We start from the raw sequence: 23,166 nt of genomic DNA, 5'->3' as shown, positions 1-23,166 counted from the left end.
TTACACAGCACGTGGTGAAGCTGAGGCATTCAGATCTGTATGTATATTATATCACAGTTAAAGCTAAACACAGCTAATTTATTTGTTCAATGTAACTGATTTTAATTAGGACTTGTTTCCATGCATTTGGTATCTAAGAACCAGCAAAAATGTATGTCACATCATTTCAAAAAAACATGATGTTTTTTGGTCAAAAATTGTATTCTTTTTTTTTTTTTTTTTTGAAGAAGAAGAAGAGGCCAAAACTCTAAAGCCTATTTTGTTCGCCCGCTTGGATGGGCCCGCCAGTATTCCAGCCCAATCCAAGTTCGGCTCAAAAGGCCACTAACCTTCTTTTAAACTTACCACCAGCCCAATTATAATTAAAAACTGAAGGTGAAAGGACCTATTGAGTATTGTTGAATATATTTTTCCTAGTGTATTTTTTGTTTTTCTTTTAGCATTAAAAACAAAATAACAGCAATGTTAGACATTTTGTTTTGGTGTTTAGTTATGCAGACATATCATCAAGCAAATCAAAAGTTTTATTTTGGAATACTTTTTACATCAAGATATAAAATGGTTAAGATAAGATTGAGAAATATTCTAAAATTTTTATCAAATTGTTTGTTAAATTTTTTAGAATATATTGGAGAATATATAAATTATTTTTTCTTATTTATAAGTTAAATATAAATTTATTTAGAAATAATGAGAAATAAATTTATCTGAACAATTCAAAATAAGAAATCATGTTTTCAAAGGTTTTCAAATAAATATAATGAAAATCATTTTTATATGAAATACTTTACATATCTTACTTTTTTCAACCCATATCTTGATTAACAAACGCTATCTTAACATGTGTCATTCGTAAATACTTAAACCCACCTAAAAAATAATGATAATATGTTTAGATTATTAATATCCTATCTTAATAAATTCTTTATTTAATTTTTTTCTCTCTTCTATGATTTCCCTCAATTTTATCTTTTTTGTATCTTATTGAATTTTTTTCATATATTTAAATTATTTTAATCATAATTCTCATATTTTATTTTCAAACCGTGCGGTTTTTTTGGGGTACGGTTTGGCACGATTTGAGAAATTCTCAAACCGTGCAGTTTGCAGTTTGTGGTTTTTTTGGTTTGGTTAAAACCAAACCGGCCAAGTAGTATATTAATAAAAAAATTAAAAATATCTAATAATTTAAAAATTAAAAAAATAAATTAAAAATATATACTTTCTTGACCATGAATTATATTGTGGATTTTTGTGTTATTTTTATATTATGAGTACGTGGTTATGTTGTAGATTTAAAACTTTTAAATTTGCATTTTTTATTAGATAGTAACTTATTTTAGTTTTAAACTCCAAGATATTATAAAAATTTAAAAATTGTGATTTTATGCATTGATTTTTATATTTTAATTAAAAATTTATAAGTTAGTGAAGGAAACACCAAATGAAACAATAAAGAAGCATCAAACCGTGGAAACCGTACCAAACCGCATCGCAAATGCGGTGCGGTCTGGTGCGGTTTGTGCACACCAAACCAGACCGCGTGGTCTGGTTTAATGCCAAACCGCATATGCGGTTTGGCTTATTAAATCCTTCCCAAACCGCCCAAACCGCACCGTGCACACCCCTATTTATAATTGATATATGTTTGTCAACATTTTGAATCATACAATAAAAATAGTAACACAATTATCTAATAAAATTTTATTTTTAGCTTAGCTTTAAAAACATATTAATTACATAAAATGTTGGACGTACTATATAATTCTCATTGATTCAAAATTAAAATTTATAATATTTAATTGGACAAATTTTACATTTGATATTAACAATCTAACTCAATTTTTAACTCTCTATCTAAATGTTTTATAATAATAATAATAATAATAATAATAATAATAAATTATTTATAAATAAAATAAAATAAGATGATAAATCAGTAATGATTGATTGGTCAAGTCTATTAAGCAAGCAACCAACCATAAATAAAGTATCCCTACTCCATCATTGATACACCAAATTGGATGGAATCAACTTAAATCAAAATGACTCGAGCCACGCTAAATTCTAACTTAGTTTGCAAGTCAATTTTTAGGGTTCGGCTTGAACTCAGCTCAAGCTAACTTGTCAAAAGATTAATGAGCTGAGATTGAGTGCGAATTTGAGCTTGAGCTTATTTGCTGTTCAATCTTGTCAAAACTTGTTATTTTGTTTAAATTTAATTTATTATTTTATTTTAGTATATATATTATATTATATTAAATAATTAAATTAATATATATAATAATTTTAAACATATTCATATAATTATATTATTATGATTATTTAAAAATTTTATGTTAAATAATATATTTTTAAAATTATAAAAAATATATATTATTATATTTATAAACAAGTTATTCACAAACTTTTAATTGAATATGTTTACGAGTCTTTAATTAAATGTATTCATATTTATTAATTTATAATTCAACATATTTGAGAGTTTTAACGAGTTGAGTTTTACTAAACTCAAATTCAAGTCATTTATTAATCAAGTTTTAAAATTAAGTTCAAATTCAAATTATTTATCTTAATAAACAAACTTTTATAAAATCAAACACTAAATCGGAAATGGTTAACTCATTTGTGATGCTAGAGTTAAATCAATTTTTTTATTTTTTTAAGTTTTGTTTTTCCTGAGAGCATTAATCAATTGATTAAGAAAATGTTTGGCTTACCGATTTGATCACTTATAAGTTATATTAACAATTTATAAGCTATTAAGAAAAAATTGATGAGGTGTTTTACCAGTATTTAAGCTAGATAGCTTAAACACTACTTATTTATAAGGTTCGTTGACCGATAATTTTATCATTTTATTTTAATTTTTTTTGCTAAATTTCAGCCATGCCCTTCTTCAATCTTTGCCTTCCACTGCCTGTCACCCAACTCTTTCGGCCATCGTCGTTGCCCCCACCGATCGCTTCTCGTTGGCCATTGCCCCCATCGATCGCTGCCCCCATCGATCGCTACCCCCATCGCCCTCATTTGTTTCAACTTCTTCTCTGTCACTAGCTATCCATCACCCCCATCAACCCTTGCCCGTCGTTGTCTCCACCCTTATCTCCTCCATTTGGACTTCTCCTTTCCGTTGTCATTTCTATGTGTATATATGTATATATATATAATAATATTGTATTAATATATTTTTAATAATTATGTATAATTTATCAAATAAAATTTTATATCATTTAACACTATTTCTATTTTGATCTTTTTGTCAAATTTTAATAGTTTATCTACTCTTTCAAACCAAATACATAATTATTAATTAATAAGTTAAAAACACATTTATCCAAACACAACTTAAACATTACCCAATTTTTAAGTTTTATATAACTTAAAAGCTAAATAGCTTAAAAGCTATGAAAAAAAACAATAAGCCAAACACCCCCTAACAAAGATATTTTAAGCTTGGTTCATATGGCCGTTGGATAATGCCGACTGGAGCAGACAACAATGGCGTCGTCTCTCTCGTCGATCCACCGCGCAGGAGGAAACTCCTTCATTCTCTCTCCTTCCCATATCAAGACCCGAATTTCATCCCGCCATTCTTGTCACCTCACTTACTCTTTTGTCACCCCCAAACCCACCACTATTCCACCTCCCTCTTCTTCTTCTTCTTCCCCTAACCTTCCCTTCAAACCTCTCGGCACTCACGCCGTTCCCCAAAACGACGCCAATCCCAGACCCAAGATCGCTTATCGACGCCAAACCACCCTCACCCAAATCGAGAAGAAATCACCCTTCCCTCGCAAAAGCAACCACCAACCGACGAAGGACGATCAGAATGAAACGTTTACAAACTACCCATCGCTTGAAGGCCCAGATGTAAATGTTGACTTGATGAGTTTGTGCCGAGAGCGTAAGGTTAAAGAAGCGCTCGAGGCCATGTCTCGAGGCGTTCGTGCCGAATACCACGAGTTCGAAATGCTGTTGAGCTCGTGTGCGAGTCGGAAGTGGCTCGATTTTGGGAAAAAGGCTCATGAGTTCTTGATTCGGTCGGATTACATCGGAAATTTTGAATTGAATGATAAGTTGATCGAAATGTATGCGAGGTGTGGGAGCGTGAGGGATGCTCGCAAGGTGTTTGATAAAATGCGCGAAAGAAACTTGAGTTCATGGCACCTGATGATGAACGCGTATTCAAATAATGGCGAAGGGGAGAACGGGTTGCTCTTGTTTGAGGAGATGAAGAAGGCAGGGGCCAGGCCAAATGCCGCCACTTTCATTGCAGTTCTCGCAGCTTGTGCTAGTGCAGAGGCAGTGGAAGAAGGACTTGTACACTTCGAGTCTATGAAGAACTACGGAATTGAACCCGAGATTGAGCACTATTTCGGGGTCATTGATGTTTTGGGTAGAGCTGGACATGTAAATGAGGCATTGGAGTTTATTGAGAAAATGCCAATTCAGCCCACGGCTGAGATTTGGGAGGCTTTGATGATCTTTGCTCGGATACATGGAGATATTGAACTTGAAGACCATGCTGAGGAGTTGTTGGCAGCTCTTGACCCGTCTAAGGCCGCAGCTAACAAGCTCCTCGCGCCACCAGCAAAGAACCAATTCGCAACAAATATGCTTGAGGGGAAGAACAGGGTTGGCGAGTGTCGTAGTACAAATCCATACAAGGGTGATGCATATGAGAAAGTGAAGGGCTTGAATGGACAGATGAGGGAAGCTGGGTATGTGCCTGATACAAGATACGTGCTTCATGACATTGATCAGGAAGCTAAAGAACAGGCCTTAATGTATCACAGTGAGCGTCTGGCAATTGCTTATGGTTTGATCAGTACGCCGGCCAGGACACCTCTCAGGATCATCAAGAACCTCAGGATATGCGGTGACTGTCACAACGCAATAAAGATCATGTCGAAGATAGTTGGGAGGGAGCTGATCGTTCGGGACAACAAGCGGTTTCATCATTTCAAAGATGGCAAATGCTCTTGTAGAGATTATTGGTAAACAGGTATAGGTCTCTGCTCATTTGATGTCGAGCTCCATTCCCTGTTTATGCTGAATCAGTGTAAATGGATATAGTGTCAATTATCCCTTGCAAGAAAATTGTGTAGCGCCTCGGTGGAGATAAACATTAAGGGTTTTGTGCTTGAATATCATCAGGTTTTTCCTCATTGTGGAGCTTTTATTAACAATTGGATATGTATGACATTAATTGGAACATCATTGAAGTTCCACATAAATTGTTATTTTAGACAATGACATGTCTGGTCTATTGTAGCTTTCTAACAAAATACTTTGGTTATGAATGACAGTGACCCGGAACCAACAAAACATGAATCTTGCTGGAGTGCTAGGAGTTTAATCCACTAAATGGAGTTTTACATGGTGTCACTGTGGACATATCAAGTTTAATCTTAAAGAGATATATAGGACGCCCTGAAGAAATCTGAGCCATTCTTTTCGAAATAATTCTGATGCCATAGGTTTATTTAATGGTTTGTTCCCTTTGTGTCGACACGGGACTCTCTCATTATACGTCGGTACTGAAACGGGAGTTTGAAGAACAATAGGGTAATCCTTCCTTCAAGAAAAACGTTCTTTCATCCCTATTTTATTGACTCTGATTTTACACGTCCTATGTACATTGCAATTGCTCCTGTCATGCTTGAAAGACAAGCTCGAATCATTAGAGAGGATCTGACAAGCTACGTAGCTATTCTTCTTTAACAATTTAGTTGTGGGCAGGGGGAGAAGAATGTTGTCTTGACTCGAATGAATGTTAAAGAAGAATAGGTACGTAAATGATGTCGAGCATCTCCTCTTTCAATAGTAATGGAGAAGGCAATGCCTCATCCATCAAAAATGGGGCGAAAATTGTAGTGAGGGTGATTAAAAATGAAGTTGTTATGAGTGCAGGGATGATGGTTGGCTATGCCTTTGGTTGGTTGCCACCTGCATTATACCTTCATCACGTGCGGGGACTCTCAGGAACGATTTCATAACATCATATACAGTAAACCCAATTGCAACTGATGGTACCACCTGCAGTAGATAGTCAACAATTAAAGGCACATAACCGACAGAAAGAGGAGATGCTCCATTAAGTTAACTACCATGTAACTTCACCTTTAGGTAGTTTATGCTGAGCCCTGAAAATAATTGTTTCCATCCTTGCCTTTGGACAATCAACACAAGGCTCTCCATTGTTCCTTTCAAATCATCACTGTTAGATGCCATGAGTCGTTCAACCTGTCAAGGGGGTTTCTTTTCTCTTTATCATGTAGGTTTTTACAGTGCTGCACAGGCGCAACGAGAGATACCCACATTTGAGCACATAGAAGAGGGTGGAAGGGGTACCTGCATTTGCCGCCTAACAACATCGAGAGGGTATGTAAAAGTCTGACCCAGTAAGCCTGCTACAGATCCACATGCAAGTTTCACGGCTATACCTTTCTTGTGTTCTTCTGGGACATGGCTTTTCATTTCCTCGTAGAAGTAGAATTTCAAACCAGCATAAGGAAAGATTCCATAGAGTGATGGAGCTGAGAATAGTTTTTAACATGTTGAGTGACAATCTGACAAGGATCTACTTAAAATCATAGGGACAACACAACTAAAACGTACCCACGCCACGGTAAAGGCCTCTTATCCCAGCCTCTTTAGAGGTCTTGGAAAAGCAATCCAAAATTCCTTTGTATACTTGTTCGTTATGACCTAGCCCTTCAAGATTTAACTTTGATGATCCAACAACCTGCACCATCGTATCCAAATCAGTCTGACCGTTAATTTCACTAGTCTCCACACATTTTGTCCCATGGGAGCCAAACTCTAGAATGTTAGTGGTGCAACACCAACCAAAGCACAAATTTGCCATGGGGGGTTTGGCTCCTCAATGATTTCTACGTGTGTGCATGCACGGAGTCGGGGAAAAGAAAGAGTTCCCTGTAGCAATAGGAAGCAAAGGAGCAAGCAGATTTCTTAAGAGTATATTTATTTATTCACTTGCCTGGTATGCCAACTTAGTCCGGACTAAATCAAGAGGATAAGTAAACAGCACTGCAGTTCCTCCAGCAAATGATCCCGCCACAAGATCAAGAACTGGGCCCCTTCCAACACCAGGGAAAGTTTGTATAACCCATCGACGGTACTGCTCATAAGCCATATAATGCAACGCTGCATAAGGAACAATTCGAGCAACACTGGCTCCATTCCCTCTGAGCATAAATTCATTCAAACTTGTAAAATATATTTGGGAGACAAGGAAATGAAAACAAAACAAGGCATAGTCACAAAATAAAAAATAAAAATCTAATAATTGAGAAGATAGTGATCAAAAGTCCACCTGTAAAAGCCCAGGGCCCCTTCTGTTCTCATGATCTTATGAAAAGATCCCAACAACCCTACACTCTGAAACTCTGATCTTCTGGTCTGAAACAAGAGAGAAGGAAAACTAAAATAAGAATGAGGTTCTCTTCTAATTTTCCCAGATGCGTGTTCCCTATTCAATGTCTAAACAAAATCTAACTGTAGTAGAAGAAGCCTACAATACAGATAAAAATTGCATGTCTACAAATAAAGCATAAAGCATTGATAATACATTCTTGGTCCAGTATCATTAGCAGATCACCAACGCAATCATATTACTTTTGGTATCTACATGATACCAAATGATTTTTTGTGTCATAACTAGACAGAGAGCGGAGTGTGATTAACGAATTCATTTTGTCAGAGAAAGATGAAACTAAATATTCCCTATTTCCAAGGGATGGGCACTCTAAAAACTTATTAAGTTCTACCAGTTCATTGGTATGTTTAGTCAAAATACCAACCCAGTTAACTATAGTCTATACAGTATACAGTATTTACAATCTTAAGAAGGCATAATTTCAGTAAAACGTGAACTACGTGGAGCCACGGAACTAAGCACTAACAAGAAGTAACAAGGTGGAGAAGGCAAACCTAAATCAATGTGGGAAAATGCAATTGTTGATTGCACTATCAGGTCTGGCTTGGATTTTCCATTTAACAATGTTTTATTTTCTCATTGTTGGGAACCCCTCACCCCCTTCTTTTTTTATGGTTCACTCGAGCATGCCAACCATACTTATGGTTGGCTTCATAATGAAACTACAGGAAGTAATGCAAGCTGAATTCTTGCTCTATACATAATAAAACTCACCAATTACATAAACTTAAAATAGCCTCTGTTGCAGATTATTCCACAAATAATGACTGGAAACCACAATAACACGTATTTGCAGGTACTATTGCAATTTTTAAGTCCCCATTTGATTCCATAAAACCCGAGAAACTTTAGTTACAGAATGGCATACACACGCATCCATTTGATAGCTATCAGGCCTTCAACAGCTAGAGAACTACCTTCCATAATTTTCCTAGCAAAAAGCTTAAACACACGCTAATAGCTCATGTAGCAATAATAATAACAGGAAGCAACCCATAAGATTCATCATGGATCTTAACAATATTATGGATCTTAACAAGTGCTTAAAAGTGTTAGGGCTTGGCTTCAACCCATAAGATTCATTTACCCGAGGAATGAGGATTGTAAAACTCATCATGTAATCTTTGTTCAAACCTCTTAAAGAAACCAGTTGAGCCCCGCCCAGTTTACAAGCTATGACAATAAGCCAAATCCAACCTTTGGCTATCCTTAGCAATAGGCAGATATGTCAAGGGAATTAGGAGAGAAAACAAATTTCGGTGCAATGGGAAGGACTGCCTATAGAAGATGTTTTAACTTTTACTTGGGAGGACTTCTTGCAATTCAGTACTTTTAATCCAGGGCTGAACCTTTTGGACAAGGTTGTTTTTGAAGGGGGAAGCAAAGTTACACGGCTGAGTAGGGCTAGAAGGGAAAGGAGAGAACTAACTCCAGTTACAGAGGAGTTGCTGAGGAGGATGCCTACTGCTGTTGTTAAAAGGAAAGAACCAATCTCTACTCAAGGGAGAAGCTCAAGCATAAAGAGGAGAATTCCAGCTAGATATCTAGATTAATATACTAAGACACATGAAAAGGCTAGCTGGTTATCAGCTCATTGGAATCAAGAGATCAGGGTTGCCGGGTCAGGGGCCCAGGTCTGCAAGGAGCACAATTGATTAAGTGATTATCAGTTTGGTTGTTAGGAAGTTAGTGGTTGAGAATATTAAGCCCACACTGGAGCAGTGATGTGACCAGAAGTGTATAAATAGGAGGGTTATTTTGCCCTGGCGTATTATTATTCAATGAATATTCATTTCATTCTTTCTTCATTGTTCCTGTTCTTTTCACTTCTATTCTCTCTTCTCTCGAAATTCCTTTCTTCTTCTTCAAAGAGTATCACACTAGCTCCCAGCAATGAGGCTTCCCAGCTGTCAGAGGTCGTGTTGTTCTTTCTTCTTGGGAAAATAACAAGAGATGATTTTCTTACTTCTTAGGTAAAGAATAATAGATCATTTTCTCTCATTCCTCGGGTACCACAGAAAATGCCTTTTGTTGTATTTAACCTCTCTTCCAAGATCAAACGAGAGAAGCAATCCTTCCATAAAAGTCGGTCATGGAAACCAACTGCTTCCTTGCCGTTCGTCATCAAAGACTAGCTAATGTCATAATGGTGCATGGCTAGGCCATGGATATCAACCTTTCACTTACTGGGATTGCAGCACCCAATTTAATAGACTGGTCTATCTACCCATTCAATATGTAAGTTGATCGACCAATACAAAACACAATAGCAGTATCAGTTCCTTTGATCTACTCAGTCTATTCTTGACATGAAGCTAGAGAGTCAGAGTTCATTCAGCTTGAATTTCCCCAAATTTTGGTAATGCGACGGGCAAATGCCTCACCTCCATTTCTCATAGAACAGAACCAAATCAAACTAGAAAAATTCTGCAGATCTCATAATTCCACAGATTTCAACAAAACCCAGAACCACAAAAGACTTCCTAGCGAGCAAAAACTAACCAAAACAGCAAAAATCCAAAGGACTCGAGAACGTAGGGCAATCAATCAATATAAAAATTGTACCTGAAACAAGATCTTGACACGCTCAAGGGGCGCCACCACCGTCTTTGCAAAGCCACCGGCCACTCCTCCTGCAATCAATTCCTTCACAAACAGAGGCATCCCCTCTATTACCCCATCCCACAACACGCCCCCCTCCTCTTCATCTCTCCTCTTCCCCATTGGAGAGAGAGAGAGAGAGAGAGAGAGAGAATTGCTGGAAGAGAAATCCAAAATGTTTTGTGCTTTCCTTGCCGGGAAGATTTGTGGGTTTGATTTGGTTTTCTATCTCATTTTAGACATATGCTGAGCCAAGTCTAGAGTAGATGGCCACACGGCACACGCCACGCCTGGGTTTTGTTGAGATTCTGAAAATGGAAGGGAGAGGCCGTCAAAAGCAGCAGCGGCAACAGTAATTGGACGACGACGGGGTTGCCTTAAGGTGTTTCCTGTTCTATCCTATCAATCACCCACCCATGAGACAACAGACCGATAAAATATCTTTAATTATATAATAATATATACACAGGCATCTATTGTAGAAGATTTGACCTTAATCTAGCAATCAAGACCGTCCATTTTCGGTGATGCTAGGGGTCAATTTTGGTAACCAGACTATACTAATAAAATACGGCAAACCGCGCCGAGCCAACGTTGTTCCTCCCATAATTCTTTAGTCCAAATACACCACATTTTTTCAAATAACAGAGGTGCCCTTTCATCCTTAATACAGAGGCTTTGGCTAAATCTTGCTCGTTTTCTAACATAATAATTTCATAAACAAAAAAAAAAAAAGAAAGAAATTGCACCAAGATGTAACAAGCACTGACCGGTGAAAAACGTCGCAGTCGCTGAGGAAGGCACCGGTGACCGTCAACGATGGCAGTGGCTAGCGGCAGTGTAATTACACAGAAGAATGTTATGCTATTAAATCGGCTTTTGTACTTTGGTTTTACATTTTTATAAAATAGAATGCTTTATTAAACATGCTGTTCAACTTGTATTTTCTACTTGTAAAAAGATAAAAATTAAAAATACATCCGTAGAAGATGAAAACATGAAAAATGGCAGCCACTAATTAAGCCAATGACAAACACTATATGTAGCAGCATAGTAGTAAATATGCCTGTCAACCCAAACTTGACACGATTAATTCCATATATGACTAGATTTTTAAACTAATCCATTTAAACCTAATTCAAAACCACAAAATCAGTATCGGGTTCACGTATCTAACAGCCACCGCCTAACTGCCATACTCAAACGGCCAAACTCATCCGGCTCATTCAATTCAAGAACATAAAAACACGACATATTCTCACTGTATTTTCAAGTCAAACCATCGTATAAGAGGTACACAATAACAATCAATATCAGATTGCAATTCACAGCTGAATCAGAATGTCTCAAATTGCTGTGAATGGGAGTTTAATGAAGTAAGTTCAGGAGTTGCCTTCCAAGGATTTTGTCTTGATGAGCTGGAGTAGGGTCCTCTCAAGCTCTTCTCCGTTGCTCCATTCATGGACTTCTGCCTTGACAAGCATTTGGTTCGAGCAAATCCTCCGCCACAGAGGAAAATCTTTTCTTGGCATGATGTGATCTCCCACCCCGAGCTTCAAGCTCGGGCAGTAATCACCTCCCCCATCTCCAAGATAGATCATCTTTTTCTTCCCACTCTCGGAAATAGAAGCTTGGATCTGCTTGATCACCAGACCCTGTTGTGGAAATCAACTTAAAATTTAAGTCCATTTTAGTAGAAAATATCTAGTTGGTGAAGAAGAAGAAGGAATTCCCATCAGTTATAAACAACATTATCAAGCTTTTATCTCACTATGTGAAGTAAGTTACACGAATTAAGGCTTACCAGTCATTTCCATCTATAGCAGTGATAATTGCTTCTGCAAGGACAATTGCCAAAGCTGTTTGGTCCTCTTGAGATGTAGTCAACTCAGAAGATTCGGTTATTCAATTCCCCATTAGATTTTCAGTGAATCTATACTTAATAGAGGAGAAACTAAAAACAAAAATACGAGGAACTGAGCAAGCCCCCACCAGCATAACCAAATACCTAACAATCTAAGCTTGCCTTCCCAATATCCTTTTGCATATAGAAAAGAAAAAAAAAAAAAAAAAGTAAAAATCTAATGTGAGAGGGCAAGGATCAACTCAGAAGCAAGCCCAGGTGAACTCCATATGCCAACCTTGCTTGGCCTAATAAAATTCCTGAGAATATGATCATAATACTTATCCTAGTTCACAAGATAACAAAAGTATTTCAAACTGAAGAGACAATACATTTTTCTGTTCAAGTACAGTTTAGGCTTTCATGTAGTGCTTATTGGAAAAGCAAAGAGAAGAAATTAAATTTTCAATCTTAGAGAAGTCAAGTTATAGAAGTCTAGACGCCAGTGAAAAATTGATGGTCGACTTTCTGTTTGAATTTCATATTGAGCCTAGCCTTTTAATATCTGGAGTGTGAGGGATTAAGATAAAAGCAACAGTCATTACCAAATCGAGTCCTAGGATTAATTTGTCTTCCCATGTTAGGCAAGATAAAAGCTTGGACAGAGAATCTCCGACACATTTGAAGAAGGATATTTGCTAGGCAAGCTTAACAAATTCAAAGAGTTTGAGAACTAAAAACCAAGTAATCAGTGGATGGATAAGCATACGAAGCCTTAGAATGTTAATCAAGAATTCACTCAATTGTTAACAACACATAAATGATCAAGAAATGGGAAAGTGTTGCATGATCAGCTGCTTGACATCCATAAGAAAAATAAGTACGAGAAACAAAGTTTGGAAGGAGATGAACCAAACAGAATACCTTGCACAAGTTGGGAGGGCATAAACTGCAACCGTGAGGAGATGAGACCATATCATGATAAGCCAAGATCCTCAGTCTGCCTTGATCATCAACAGAGCTTGAGTTTGTGATGATCTCAGAAAAACACCCATGTAAGCCATAATGTTTCAAGATTGTTTCAATGAAAAACTGATTCGCATCGCTGATTATTATCAAATCACATCTGAAATAAGCACATTCCTGTCACAACCTTTTATATTGGCACCAACTCATTAAATACTTGTTAAAGGAGATGGTGTTACACAAATGGAAATGAAGAATATTGATTAGGATAAGTACCCAAGAGCATGGGATTTTGTAATGGCTGCAATTGTCTGGGGATGGATAGGAACCCTTCTCAAACACTCCGCAATTTGATCAATCGTTTTCCCTTGTGAGTGAAGCTCCTCCATCATCCTGTCCTAGGATTGATGAAAATAGTAAAACAAATGGGTAACAGGCTTTTAGTAAACCTTTAGGACTCTAACCAGATGGATGCTAATGCTTGTGTGAGAAGAAAAATCAATGTCATCCATCTGATATGTAATTAGGCTCACAACAGTTTCGTACTCCTGATCTAGTCCGTTTAGTATAGCAAGCAGCAAATCTTTGTCGGTCAATGGCTCTCCTATAGCTGTTAGAGCATGGCTGATCGTCTTAATCTTAAGGATGTAATCATTTATAGAAAGTTCATCCTTCTTAATTGACCTTAGCTTTTGCTTCAATTGAAAGGACTTAGCTATAATTTGACGTGCATAAAGATTTTCCAAAGAGAACCATAACAAATGATTCACAGTCCTGCGCTAAAACTTCTTCACCAATGGTAGAGAAGAGCCATCCCAGCAGGAGCTGATCTGACTGGATCCAGCTCAGGTATTCTGGATTAACCACAGCGTCTCCTCCTTCTAGATCGGACAGGCATTTCAGTGGAGGGTGCTTTATTGAGAAACAAAACTAGATCAAAAGCTCGAATTGTAACGAGAATTTGAGCCTTCCAGAATATATAATTACTGGAATCGAGCTTTATAGGAATAAAGCTAAAAGCCTTTGCAACCGTTGAGATATCAGATTGAGAAGCAGAAGACAAGAACGAGGAGGATTGAGGAGAAGGAGAGGAGGATGAACTGAGAACAGGATTAAAGGCCATTAGAGGAGAGCAACCTGGCTCTGATACTATGTAACAAAGCCCTAGGGCACCAATGAAGAAGAACAAGAAGAGAGAAAAATAACCTCGAGCACTTTACTAAAATGATTGAATGAAATAACCACTTACAAGAGAGACCGTGAGCTGCTTATATATGCAGTTCACTGAACAATAAAAGAGTCACCACCTCACACTTACACTCGACAATAACAACCACAATACAAACTACTACACAATTAATCATAAATCATAACAGCAACAAATCTATCTTTACAAAACATTAGATGCTTCCACAAAAGGGCCTGAATTTTGCATATTTTTTGTTGGACTTGAAAAAAAGAGAAGAAATGAGACAGGTATTGGTCAAAAAAAAAAAATCTTTGTTATGATTGTTTATCCTTAAGGAAGAAATATGCATAATAAATCCAACATAAGAACATAGTTGAGAATTGAGATATGCAAGTATGGAATACAATCTGTTAATGCTCTTCAACAAAAATGAAGAACTAGTATTCCTAGGATTGATGAAAGTAGTAAAAACAAATGGGCAATAGGCTTTTAGGATAAACTTTTAGGTCTTCAACTACATGCAACATATGGATGTCAATGCTTGTGTTAGAAGAAAAACCAAATGAAAACAGCGGACTAAGACTTTTCTTACTTCAGTTGGACTTGGGAAAATGAGAAGAAATTAGATAGATATCTGTCAAATATATACGTGTGTGTTTGTGTGTGTGTGTATCATTGTTATGATTGTTTATCCACAAAGAAGTAATATGCGTAACTATTGTACACAAAAACACAGTTGAGAATTGAGATATGCGAGGATGGATTAGATTAGATTATGTTACTGCACTTCAACAAAAATCAAGAAATAATTTTCAATCAAACCAAGGTGTCACCAAAACCATATCATTCTCTAATTAGCAAAACGAACTTCTTAAAGAAAAAACATGACCACTCTCTTTATGATAAATCCAACTACGGAACTCTATTCAACAATAAAACAACCCAATGAACATGCTTTACAGATTTGAGAGTATCAATTGAACTTTTTTCAAACTATTAAACAACAAGAAAAGAAGGATCAGAAACCAAACCGAGTGGTTTCAAAAACTCACTACTCACTCTATAAGATTGGCGGGTAATAAAAGACTATAGTTCAAATCTCGAGAGCTTACACATAGATATCTACATATTTATTTGGTACATCTGATTTATAGGTTGTCGTTATTTGTACCATAAATATACACACAAAGGTAATAATTATGCGAGTTATCGGCGTTAAAAACAAAAACGAAAAAGAAAAACCAAAAATATCACTTCTGGGCATATGAAAAGCGACCCACGTCATTAAATTACTGATGAAACAGAACCCAAATCACAAGTTTTACAAAAGAAAATGCGAACCATGAGAGAGGTCCAAGGCATTGTTCGGCGCAGTTGATTGAACAAATCCGTCAGACCCAATTCCTCCACCACCCAAGTGTCGCTATTGTCATCAATGATCGTGTGGTCAAAGTCGAACACAACCACGGCCATTTTCCGACAATCGGAAGGCGTCTTCCGTCCGGATGTGAGACTGAGGGAGAGCTGTTTGTTGGCGGGTGAGTCGCTCACACCCTTTTGTATCGATCGTACTGGACGCAAAGAAAAAGGAACTAGGAGAGTGATCTGGTGCTTCTCAAACTTCGTTGTAATAAGGCAATGAATAATAGCCGTTGGATTTCGTCAAAGTCCCAATCAGGAAAGGAAAAATAGCTGTTGCGTCCGACGCATCACGATTGGCTCGTTTTGAAGTGCCAGTTAGGCCTTGCAATTGACACTTGTATGGCATTAGCAGCCATCCCATCAACCACCAAATACAGGTTGTCCCCTACACATATGATACATGCACTGTATCTTCTGCTTTTATATTTTCGGGGAGAGGGGGGGGGGGGGGGGGGGGGTGTTGATGGTGATGGATTCATGGCCTTCACGTGGTCCCATATTGACTTCAACGTCACTACAGCTATGGAAGCCTCCTTTAATATTTAATGAAATACAACTATCTTCTCAAATAAAAAATGTTTAAAAAAAAAAAAAAAACCAACCCATGAACCGTATGATCCAAAGAAGCCACCCCATTTTGCTGCACAATATTTATTACTCATCAATGTCATAAATAAATGTATGTGTGAAGATATACACATAAAAGCTCAGTGGCACGTTTATGAATGACTACAAAATGAATACCTTCAAGTCTCCCTCCTTCCTATGTATATATCTCGTATCCATTTCTCAAGAACCCCCCCCCACCAATAATCTACAACACCCGCATCTACCCTCCTCCCTCCTCTTCTTCTTCTTTTGCTAATCAAAAGAGAAAAAGTATAAGAAAAAAGAAAAAGAACGTCTGTTAACTCCCAAATCATGGAGATCGTAGTATTACAAACTTCCAGATCGCGCTGCGTCTAGTTGTTATCATCTATCTGTCTGCGATTCTGACTTGGGGAGAAACCCGGGTTTTGATCGGTTTCAGCTTCAATCCCATGCTTTCTGGAGAAAGAAGCTCCGGGGAGATGCAAGTAGGACTGAGGGGACTCCTTGGACTGCCGCTCAGCTGGGATGGCCTATATAACCCGTATCCCATGAGAAAGTACTCCATGGGCACCAACATTGCATGTGGTTGCTCTTCTGTTACCATCGATCCACAAGCCTGGACCTGTAGAATCCATACTCCCATGAGAAACCCGTTTCCCCGCTCATGTTCAACAACACTAATAAAAATGCACAATTATTGCACCCTCGCAGCGACATGTTTCTAAAATTCTCAAATTTAGTCAAGATATGATAGGGTTAGAGAGAGAAATGACTAGTGAGCTAAAATTCACGTAGCCGACCCCATATAATGGATGATATTTTGTTAGCTAAGATCCGATGACGTTGCTGGGTCAAAGGACTTAGCTAGACTAGTAGCAAGTGTGATAAGAGAAAACCTGGGACCAAACATCCTCCCATTGCATATTTAATTGGTGCATCACACATACCTCAACCAAGGCGCTGTATCTTCTATCCAATTTTGATGTCATGTGGACAGCCTCTGAATGGAAAGGAGAGTTCTCCCCGACAAATATGAGTGTGCGACATTTAAGTCCCCTCAGCCCATCCGTAATGTCAGGTCTCCTGGTAGTTGGCAAAACACGGGTCAGAGAGGTTTGTTTATCACAATTAAAGGTAAAACCAAGGAGCTCGTGGGAAAATTATGCACACAAAATATGTGATGAAAAAAGCAATCTCTGACACGGATTTTTACCTATCGATTGCTTGAAGGTATCGCAAAACATTTATGCTGTGTCTCTCGTCCAGTAACTGAAGAATGAGAATAATCACATCAGTCAAACGAACTTCACACACCGGTGTCAATGATAACAAGTGCACACTTGATGCAGAAAGGATTCGAATACTATAAGCACTAACCCGTCTACATGCCCGAACGATGTCTGATTCTGGGACATCTGCACTACCGCGAACTTCCTGATACAACTTAAGGAATCTAATCACATAACCACAAAGCATAATAAGCATATGAATCAAAGAATACAGAGAGAGATGGAAGTCATAGAATACCTTGCTGAAGTACCGATGGAGCAATAACTCCTTCATCAAACCACACATGCCATAAAAATACAACAAATTTGACATCACCTAGAGATTAAATCAAAACTTGGTTTAGTATGGAGATATGCCTCGCATCATGTAAAAATTTTACAAGGTATGCCAAAAAGCACCTTATTATACAGCCATTCTGTCCAAGTGGCAGCTTTGCATAAAGGGGATATGAGAATCAGACCAAGAACCCGCTCCCTATATTTCAACTGCAATTAAAAAACCTCAAAGAATTAACCAATCTAAATATCATCCGGAGCATGTGAATTACAAAAATTACTGCAGGAACATACAGCAAATAGAGTGACAATATAAGCCCCCGCTGATACCCCCATGCACATCACTGCACCCAACCTGAACGAGGTCACATTCATGAAATCAGAAATTAAGTTGCAAGTGCAAATATATATTTGCTTGCATAGATATAATATGGTACTATAAAGAAAAATGAAGGAAGAAAAAGAAAGGGCAACAGAAATAATCAACGACCAGAAACTGGTTTTCTATATCCACTTTAGGCCAGAAAAAGACAATAGACAAGTAGTATAACTCAGTAACTTCTTTGATTCATAAAAGTGGGCTATAGAAGAATCTTTTACAGCAGTTGAATAGATAATGAATACCAATATTACAGCTTTATGATTACCTAAAATAGTTGAGAACCTCAATAATTTGATCAGCTAAATCATCAACAGAAGGCACAGGGTCACTAGGACAAATTGCCGCAGCTCCCAACTGCAAGAACTCTTGTAGAAGTCCCAGAAAAGATCTTATGTGAATAATTGCATTCAGTAGAAACGATACATATAAAGGTTTAAAAAACAGCTCTTGAAAGAATAATAATATAACGATACAAGTGCAGAGAAGTCAACCAATTCACTGACCTCGTGCCCAGGAGGACTGATATGGTATATACAGAAATTATGGAGCAGCAAAGAAGCGGCTTCAGGACAAAAGAACAATCCTTGGAAACATGACATATCTGCTTATCCAGTTAAGAAATCATGTAACAATCATTAATAGATTAATAATACAGCTTAAAAAATCACGGACAAATGGTGACAAACAGAAAGATGTTGAAAAGAAGAGAAAAATCAAGCTTAAGATAAAAACATAAAAAAGAACAAATTTACCAACTTACGGTTTAGGGCTAAATCAGGGTAAGTAAGCAGAGCCGGTTTGTCTTGGTCTCCATACACAATAACAGACACAGGACCACGGCCTGTTTGAACAGTATGTTCCTGCAATAAAATTATCATAAATTGTGTATTGCAAAAAAATTGTGTTTGGGGATAACAACAACAAAAAACCACACTAAGCCTTAATCCCACAAATTATGTTCGGGTATATGAAAAAACAAAATAGAAGCAGCACGAATCAACAGGGGAACTGCAACTTCAATAATCATCGGGGATATGGAAATGCTATAGGTACCGTATTTTTTCTAAATAAGAGCAAATTCAGTCTGAGTAGCCATTTGGCTAAATATCTAGCCTCTCAAATAACCCAGAATATGACCATTATCCAGCTAATCTTATTCCTGGGAAAAGCTTTGCCATGTGCAATGACCACCTTTATAGCCAGATTGATATACTATATTTTTCTGAAAGAGATCAAATAAAGAATGATTTCTTGCTAGCAATCATTAAGTTCTTAAAAATGTAATGACTTTAGAAGGAAGAGGAAGAATCTATTATAACAAAAATGATTTTGACAAATAAACTAATTAAATACTGGTTGCAACCACTAATCAATGACAAAAGAAATAGAAAGACAGTGTAACGGTTACGCCGTGTCCATATAATGAAATGGCAAAAGGTCTCTGTATGATTGAGAGTTTTTACAAATTACAATGAGCAATCAGAAAAGGACAACGTAGAGAATGAGAACAAATAAAAATTACAACCCATTCCAGAAACAACAGAAGAGAATGACAACAAATAAAAGTTACAACCCAACTAACGGCACTGTTTGTTGAAGCTGACAACTGGACCACAGCATTTCAAGATTTTAATTTCCCAATTCAATTCTCGTCATTTGCTTCTGGAGATATGGCTAGATTCCTCAGTTTTCTAGGCAATCAAACAGAAATTACCGTAGAACCAAAGGATGCAGTTAAATGATTTAAAGCACATCAAACAAATACAGAATTTAATTATACAATTAACAGATAGCACCTAAATAAGAAGAAAGAAAGCAAAACAAGCTTTCGCATACACGAAGAGCAGTACAGTGAGGTTACCGAATTAAAAGAACTTTAAAACCGGAAAATTTGGTTGCTTCTTCAATTAGGAAAGAAATCAAACAATCGAGAGGACCTACATCGCTAATTTTTACAAATTTCCAGAATTCCCTTTCCCTGAAAAAAAAAATCGAGAAAGGTGGAACCTAAAACAAGGTAGCATCAAGGCATCCGAAACTTTCAGTTTGGTTGCGGAGAAAATCAACATTGAAACGGAAATGCATAGGTTTTTGACTAATCAACAACGAAACAGCGTGAGTGGAGTAAGGATCAAACCTTTCCTCCCAGATAAATGGTTCCTACATCAAGAGAAACCGAATCGTTCGAGCGGTTTGAATCTGCCATAGCCGACGGCTCTCTGAATCGGAAAGTCGAGAGCCGAAAGCTTCTTTCTCTCCGATTACTCTCTCTCTCTCTCTCTCTGTAAAACTATCGTATATATAGATAGATAGAGAGAGAGAGAGAGAGAGAGAGAGAGAGAGGAGGAGGAGAGAGAGAGGGAGAGAAAGGATTGATGGCTTATGTACAAAGCGATTCTCCCTCCCTCTCTCTCTCTCTCTCTCTCCCCCATCTGCGGTTAACCTCCACCGACGAAATTGCCTCTCCTTCTCGTCCGTACTAATGGGACTCTGGTCAAAATTTAACCGCGGTTAACCACTGACAGCTTGGATCTTTGGGATGCTGCCACGTCGTGGAAACGACGTCGTCCGGGTCCTTGAATAGGACTTCACGTGCGCCAAATGGATTTTGCAGTCAACATTTCGGACTTTTTTTTTAAATGATTTGACTGAGCGGTGGGGCCATTGGATGGGGCTCCGCAGCCTCATCACAGGTCATGGTCGCTACTCGCTTAGATGCTCTCTACGAGGTCCACGCGGCCCAATGGCGGAGCGCTTCTTGTGACGTTGTTGGTAGTGTTCTGCCTTAGAAGGGAAATAAAGCGTGAGTTTATCACTTTCTGGAATCCACTTTACTCAATTATTAATCATTGGATTTGCCCATAATTAATTCTTTTTATTTTTGTTTTCCAGCCTGGATGTCGGTTCTAGACGAATGGTTGGTTCCTAATAAAATAAAATAATTATATTTATAAGAACACATATGTTAAAATAAAAAAGATAGAATATACTATCCAACTAAAATTTATTTTAATACATTCAGAAGTTTCTTTTGCCTGTACTATGTCATTTGAAAATCATATCACATTAGTTTATATCGTTACGTATACATTACACACACTATTTTATATATTTATATATAAATTTATTTTAATATACATTTAATAAAATCATTAATCTAATTTTTAAAATATGAGATACATGTATTTTAACAAAATTTTAGAATTATCAAACATAAATTTAGACATATTATAATTCAATCTTTTGACCTTCAACAAATAATGATATCTTAACAATAGCTAAACTATTAACATATTCACAGTGGTTGATATATATATATTTTTTTAATAAGAATAAATCTCAACTATTTAATTGGCTAGTATTATATTAAATAGTTTTTTTTATTTTATTATAAAGTATTACTTGTTAAAAACTTATAATGTTAAATTTTTATTATAATGTCAATTTAAGAACGAACTGAATTGGATTTATCTCTCTCGAGTCTAAGTTAATTTTGACATTAAAACTTCTTTAAGTTTAGATTGTTATTAAATATAAGTTAACTCAAAATCTCCTAATTCTGACTTCTAAATAAGGAAAAAAGAAACCCATTAAGTTTAGATCAGTTTCATTCAAATCAAATTTGAACATTAATTAATTCTATAACCTGTTATCAATGAACTCAACTAGAGTAAAAGATTCAACTCAATTTGCAATCAACACTAGATAGCTAAATGCAAAGCAAAAAGGTGAATTGATCCTTGTAAGCATCCCGTTTTAACAAGTTAAAAGGCAGTCACAAAGTACATAGAATCCATGAAATTAATAAAAGACATGTTTGGCTAGCTAGTCTAAGTTGGCAAATAATGGGTCGGTTGGAGGCATCATAAATATACATGGAAAGGTGTGACAAATACAGCGTTTGTGACAAGGATGGTGCATGAATTTAGCATATCCCATGGCACCACCGAAGGCATGGTCCGGCACCAGCAGCAGCAGCAGCAGCAGCAAGCAGAACATGAGACATGTAATTAATTATTATAAGCCATAAATCTTCTAGGCCTCTGTATATAAGATCCTAACACACGGCCAACTTTTTTTAATAATTTTTGCAGTTTAATTATTTTAGGACTTAATCTACAGGTAAATTTAGGAAGATTTAATTATTTCTTAATTAGTTTGGAATTAAGGGTATAATTAGCAGCAGTCGAAGCCATCCTTTATTTATGTTTGTTTTAATTTAAGCATCTTCATCTCCACTAAAGTAGTATTTATTAACTAATATATGAGATAAAAAATGTCAAATATAGAAAGCATTTCGAATGTTTATTTTTTTAATTTGTCTGTTAAACTTATATGATTTTTCTCAAAAAAACGCTCACATGACTTTTTATCGATAAATTTATCTGATATTTTACAGATAAGCCTAAATTACCCTATTTGTCTTTGTAGGATAATTAATGTCATTTAATATATTTTTAAATTATCATATATAATAATAATTTTTAAATTTTAAATGACATTATTCCTTTCTCCAATTTTTAAAATTTAAATCTCTCTCTCTCTATATATATATTTTTTATTATCTAATACAAATCCCTTTTATCGATTTTTTAAATTATTTTATTCAATTTTATATTTTATTATCTATTATGAAAATATGTTTTGACTTTTTATTTTATTTTTTATTTTTTGACAACGCACATTAATCATAAAATACTATTTTAATCATAAATTTATTGTTGATATTAACATACAAATTTGAATGAATTTGATAATAGAGATATTTTAGTAAAAAAAATTCTTATCTCGGTGTTTATCATATGTATTTAATAAATATATAAAAAATATATAATTTTTAATACATTCAAAAAATTTAAGAAATCTTTAAACACTTTTTAGTCTTATTTTGATAATTTCATATCTTAGTCTGAAAAGACTTAAAAAACATTCTAACCTTATCTTAATACATTTTTATTTTACTTATTTTAACAAACGTTACCTAATAATAAAAAAATAAGTGTGTGTTTGCACTCAGACTAGCAGATCAGCCACTTGAGACTTCAACAAGACTAGCCGTGCCACTCAAGATATTAATGTGTGATAATAATGTATTAATGTTCTGTGTGTGAGAAGTTTTTCATAATAATCAAAATAACAATT

The 23,166-nt window shown here is 36.2% G+C and overlaps 4 protein-coding genes across 4 annotated transcripts; 1 reads left to right on the top strand and 3 right to left on the bottom strand.

Annotated features, from left to right (window-relative positions):
* Positions 1 to 3,453: 3,453 nt before the first annotated feature.
* On the top strand, positions 3,454 to 5,271 carry LOC127794353 (pentatricopeptide repeat-containing protein At2g15690, mitochondrial-like). Its single transcript, XM_052325376.1, has one exon. The coding sequence runs from the start codon at positions 3,502 to 3,504 to the stop codon at positions 5,002 to 5,004; it is 1,503 nt and encodes a 500-aa protein (XP_052181336.1). The 5' UTR covers positions 3,454 to 3,501; the 3' UTR covers positions 5,005 to 5,271.
* A 478-nt stretch (positions 5,272 to 5,749) lies between these two features.
* LOC127794355 (mitochondrial carrier protein CoAc2) lies at positions 5,750 to 10,497 on the bottom strand. The gene is made up of 7 exons (XM_052325379.1): positions 10,031 to 10,497; positions 7,343 to 7,428; positions 7,007 to 7,214; positions 6,625 to 6,751; positions 6,358 to 6,542; positions 6,127 to 6,249; positions 5,750 to 6,042 (listed from the first exon to the last, which is right to left on the bottom strand). The coding sequence occupies exons 1-7, from the start codon at positions 10,187 to 10,189 to the stop codon at positions 5,905 to 5,907; spliced, it is 1,026 nt and encodes a 341-aa protein (XP_052181339.1). The 5' UTR covers positions 10,190 to 10,497; the 3' UTR covers positions 5,750 to 5,904.
* A 771-nt stretch (positions 10,498 to 11,268) lies between these two features.
* LOC127794356 (inorganic pyrophosphatase 2) lies at positions 11,269 to 15,548 on the bottom strand. The gene is made up of 4 exons (XM_052325380.1): positions 15,406 to 15,548; positions 13,152 to 13,273; positions 12,834 to 13,035; positions 11,269 to 11,721 (listed from the first exon to the last, which is right to left on the bottom strand). Exons 1-4 carry the CDS (start codon positions 15,535 to 15,537, stop codon positions 11,449 to 11,451), a joined length of 729 nt encoding a protein of 242 aa, XP_052181340.1. The 5' UTR covers positions 15,538 to 15,548; the 3' UTR covers positions 11,269 to 11,448.
* A 404-nt stretch (positions 15,549 to 15,952) lies between these two features.
* LOC127794354 (protein NDL1-like) lies at positions 15,953 to 20,438 on the bottom strand. The gene is made up of 11 exons (XM_052325378.1): positions 20,162 to 20,438; positions 18,785 to 18,884; positions 18,528 to 18,625; positions 18,290 to 18,378; positions 17,937 to 17,997; positions 17,766 to 17,852; positions 17,605 to 17,682; positions 17,455 to 17,511; positions 17,291 to 17,346; positions 17,025 to 17,160; positions 15,953 to 16,699 (listed from the first exon to the last, which is right to left on the bottom strand). Exons 1-11 carry the CDS (start codon positions 20,228 to 20,230, stop codon positions 16,463 to 16,465), a joined length of 1,068 nt encoding a protein of 355 aa, XP_052181338.1. The 5' UTR covers positions 20,231 to 20,438; the 3' UTR covers positions 15,953 to 16,462.
* Between the last annotated feature and the right edge of the window lie 2,728 nt (positions 20,439 to 23,166).

The sequence above is a fragment of the Diospyros lotus genome, chromosome 2 (genome assembly GCF_014633365.1).
Source record: "Diospyros lotus cultivar Yz01 chromosome 2, ASM1463336v1, whole genome shotgun sequence".
NCBI lineage: Eukaryota > Viridiplantae > Streptophyta > Magnoliopsida > Ericales > Ebenaceae > Diospyros > Diospyros lotus.
This window is presented reverse-complemented; position numbering and strand designations above follow the sequence as displayed.

Bases quoted from the DNA above. Each gene is read 5' to 3' on its own strand.
- LOC127794353 (XM_052325376.1), top strand. From the start codon at position 3,502: ATGGCGTCGTCTCTCTCGTCGATCCACCGCGCAGGAGGAAACTCCTTC.
- LOC127794355 (XM_052325379.1), bottom strand. From the start codon at position 10,189: ATGGGGAAGAGGAGAGATGAAGAGGAGGGGGGCGTGTTGTGGGATGGG. The intron at 6,752-7,006 runs GCAAGTGAATAA...ACGATGGTGCAG, and splicing joins GGACTAAGTTGGCATACCAG to GTTGTTGGATCATCAAAGTT. The intron at 6,543-6,624 runs GTACGTTTTAGT...AACTATTCTCAG, and splicing joins AGGCCTTTACCGTGGCGTGG to CTCCATCACTCTATGGAATC.
- LOC127794356 (XM_052325380.1), bottom strand. From the start codon at position 15,537: ATGGCCGTGGTTGTGTTCGACTTTGACCACACGATCATTGATGACAAT. The intron at 13,274-15,405 runs GTTCGCATTTTC...CATCAATCCTAG, and splicing joins TGCCTTGGACCTCTCTCATG to GACAGGATGATGGAGGAGCT. The intron at 11,722-12,833 runs GTATTCTGTTTG...TTTCCACAACAG, and splicing joins GCCCTCCCAACTTGTGCAAG to GGTCTGGTGATCAAGCAGAT.
- LOC127794354 (XM_052325378.1), bottom strand. From the start codon at position 20,230: ATGGCAGATTCAAACCGCTCGAACGATTCGGTTTCTCTTGATGTAGGA. The intron at 17,998-18,289 runs GTAATCATAAAG...GACCTCGTTCAG, and splicing joins GAGGTTCTCAACTATTTTAG to GTTGGGTGCAGTGATGTGCA. The intron at 17,347-17,454 runs GTTAGTGCTTAT...CTCATTCTTCAG, and splicing joins TCGTTCGGGCATGTAGACGG to TTACTGGACGAGAGACACAG.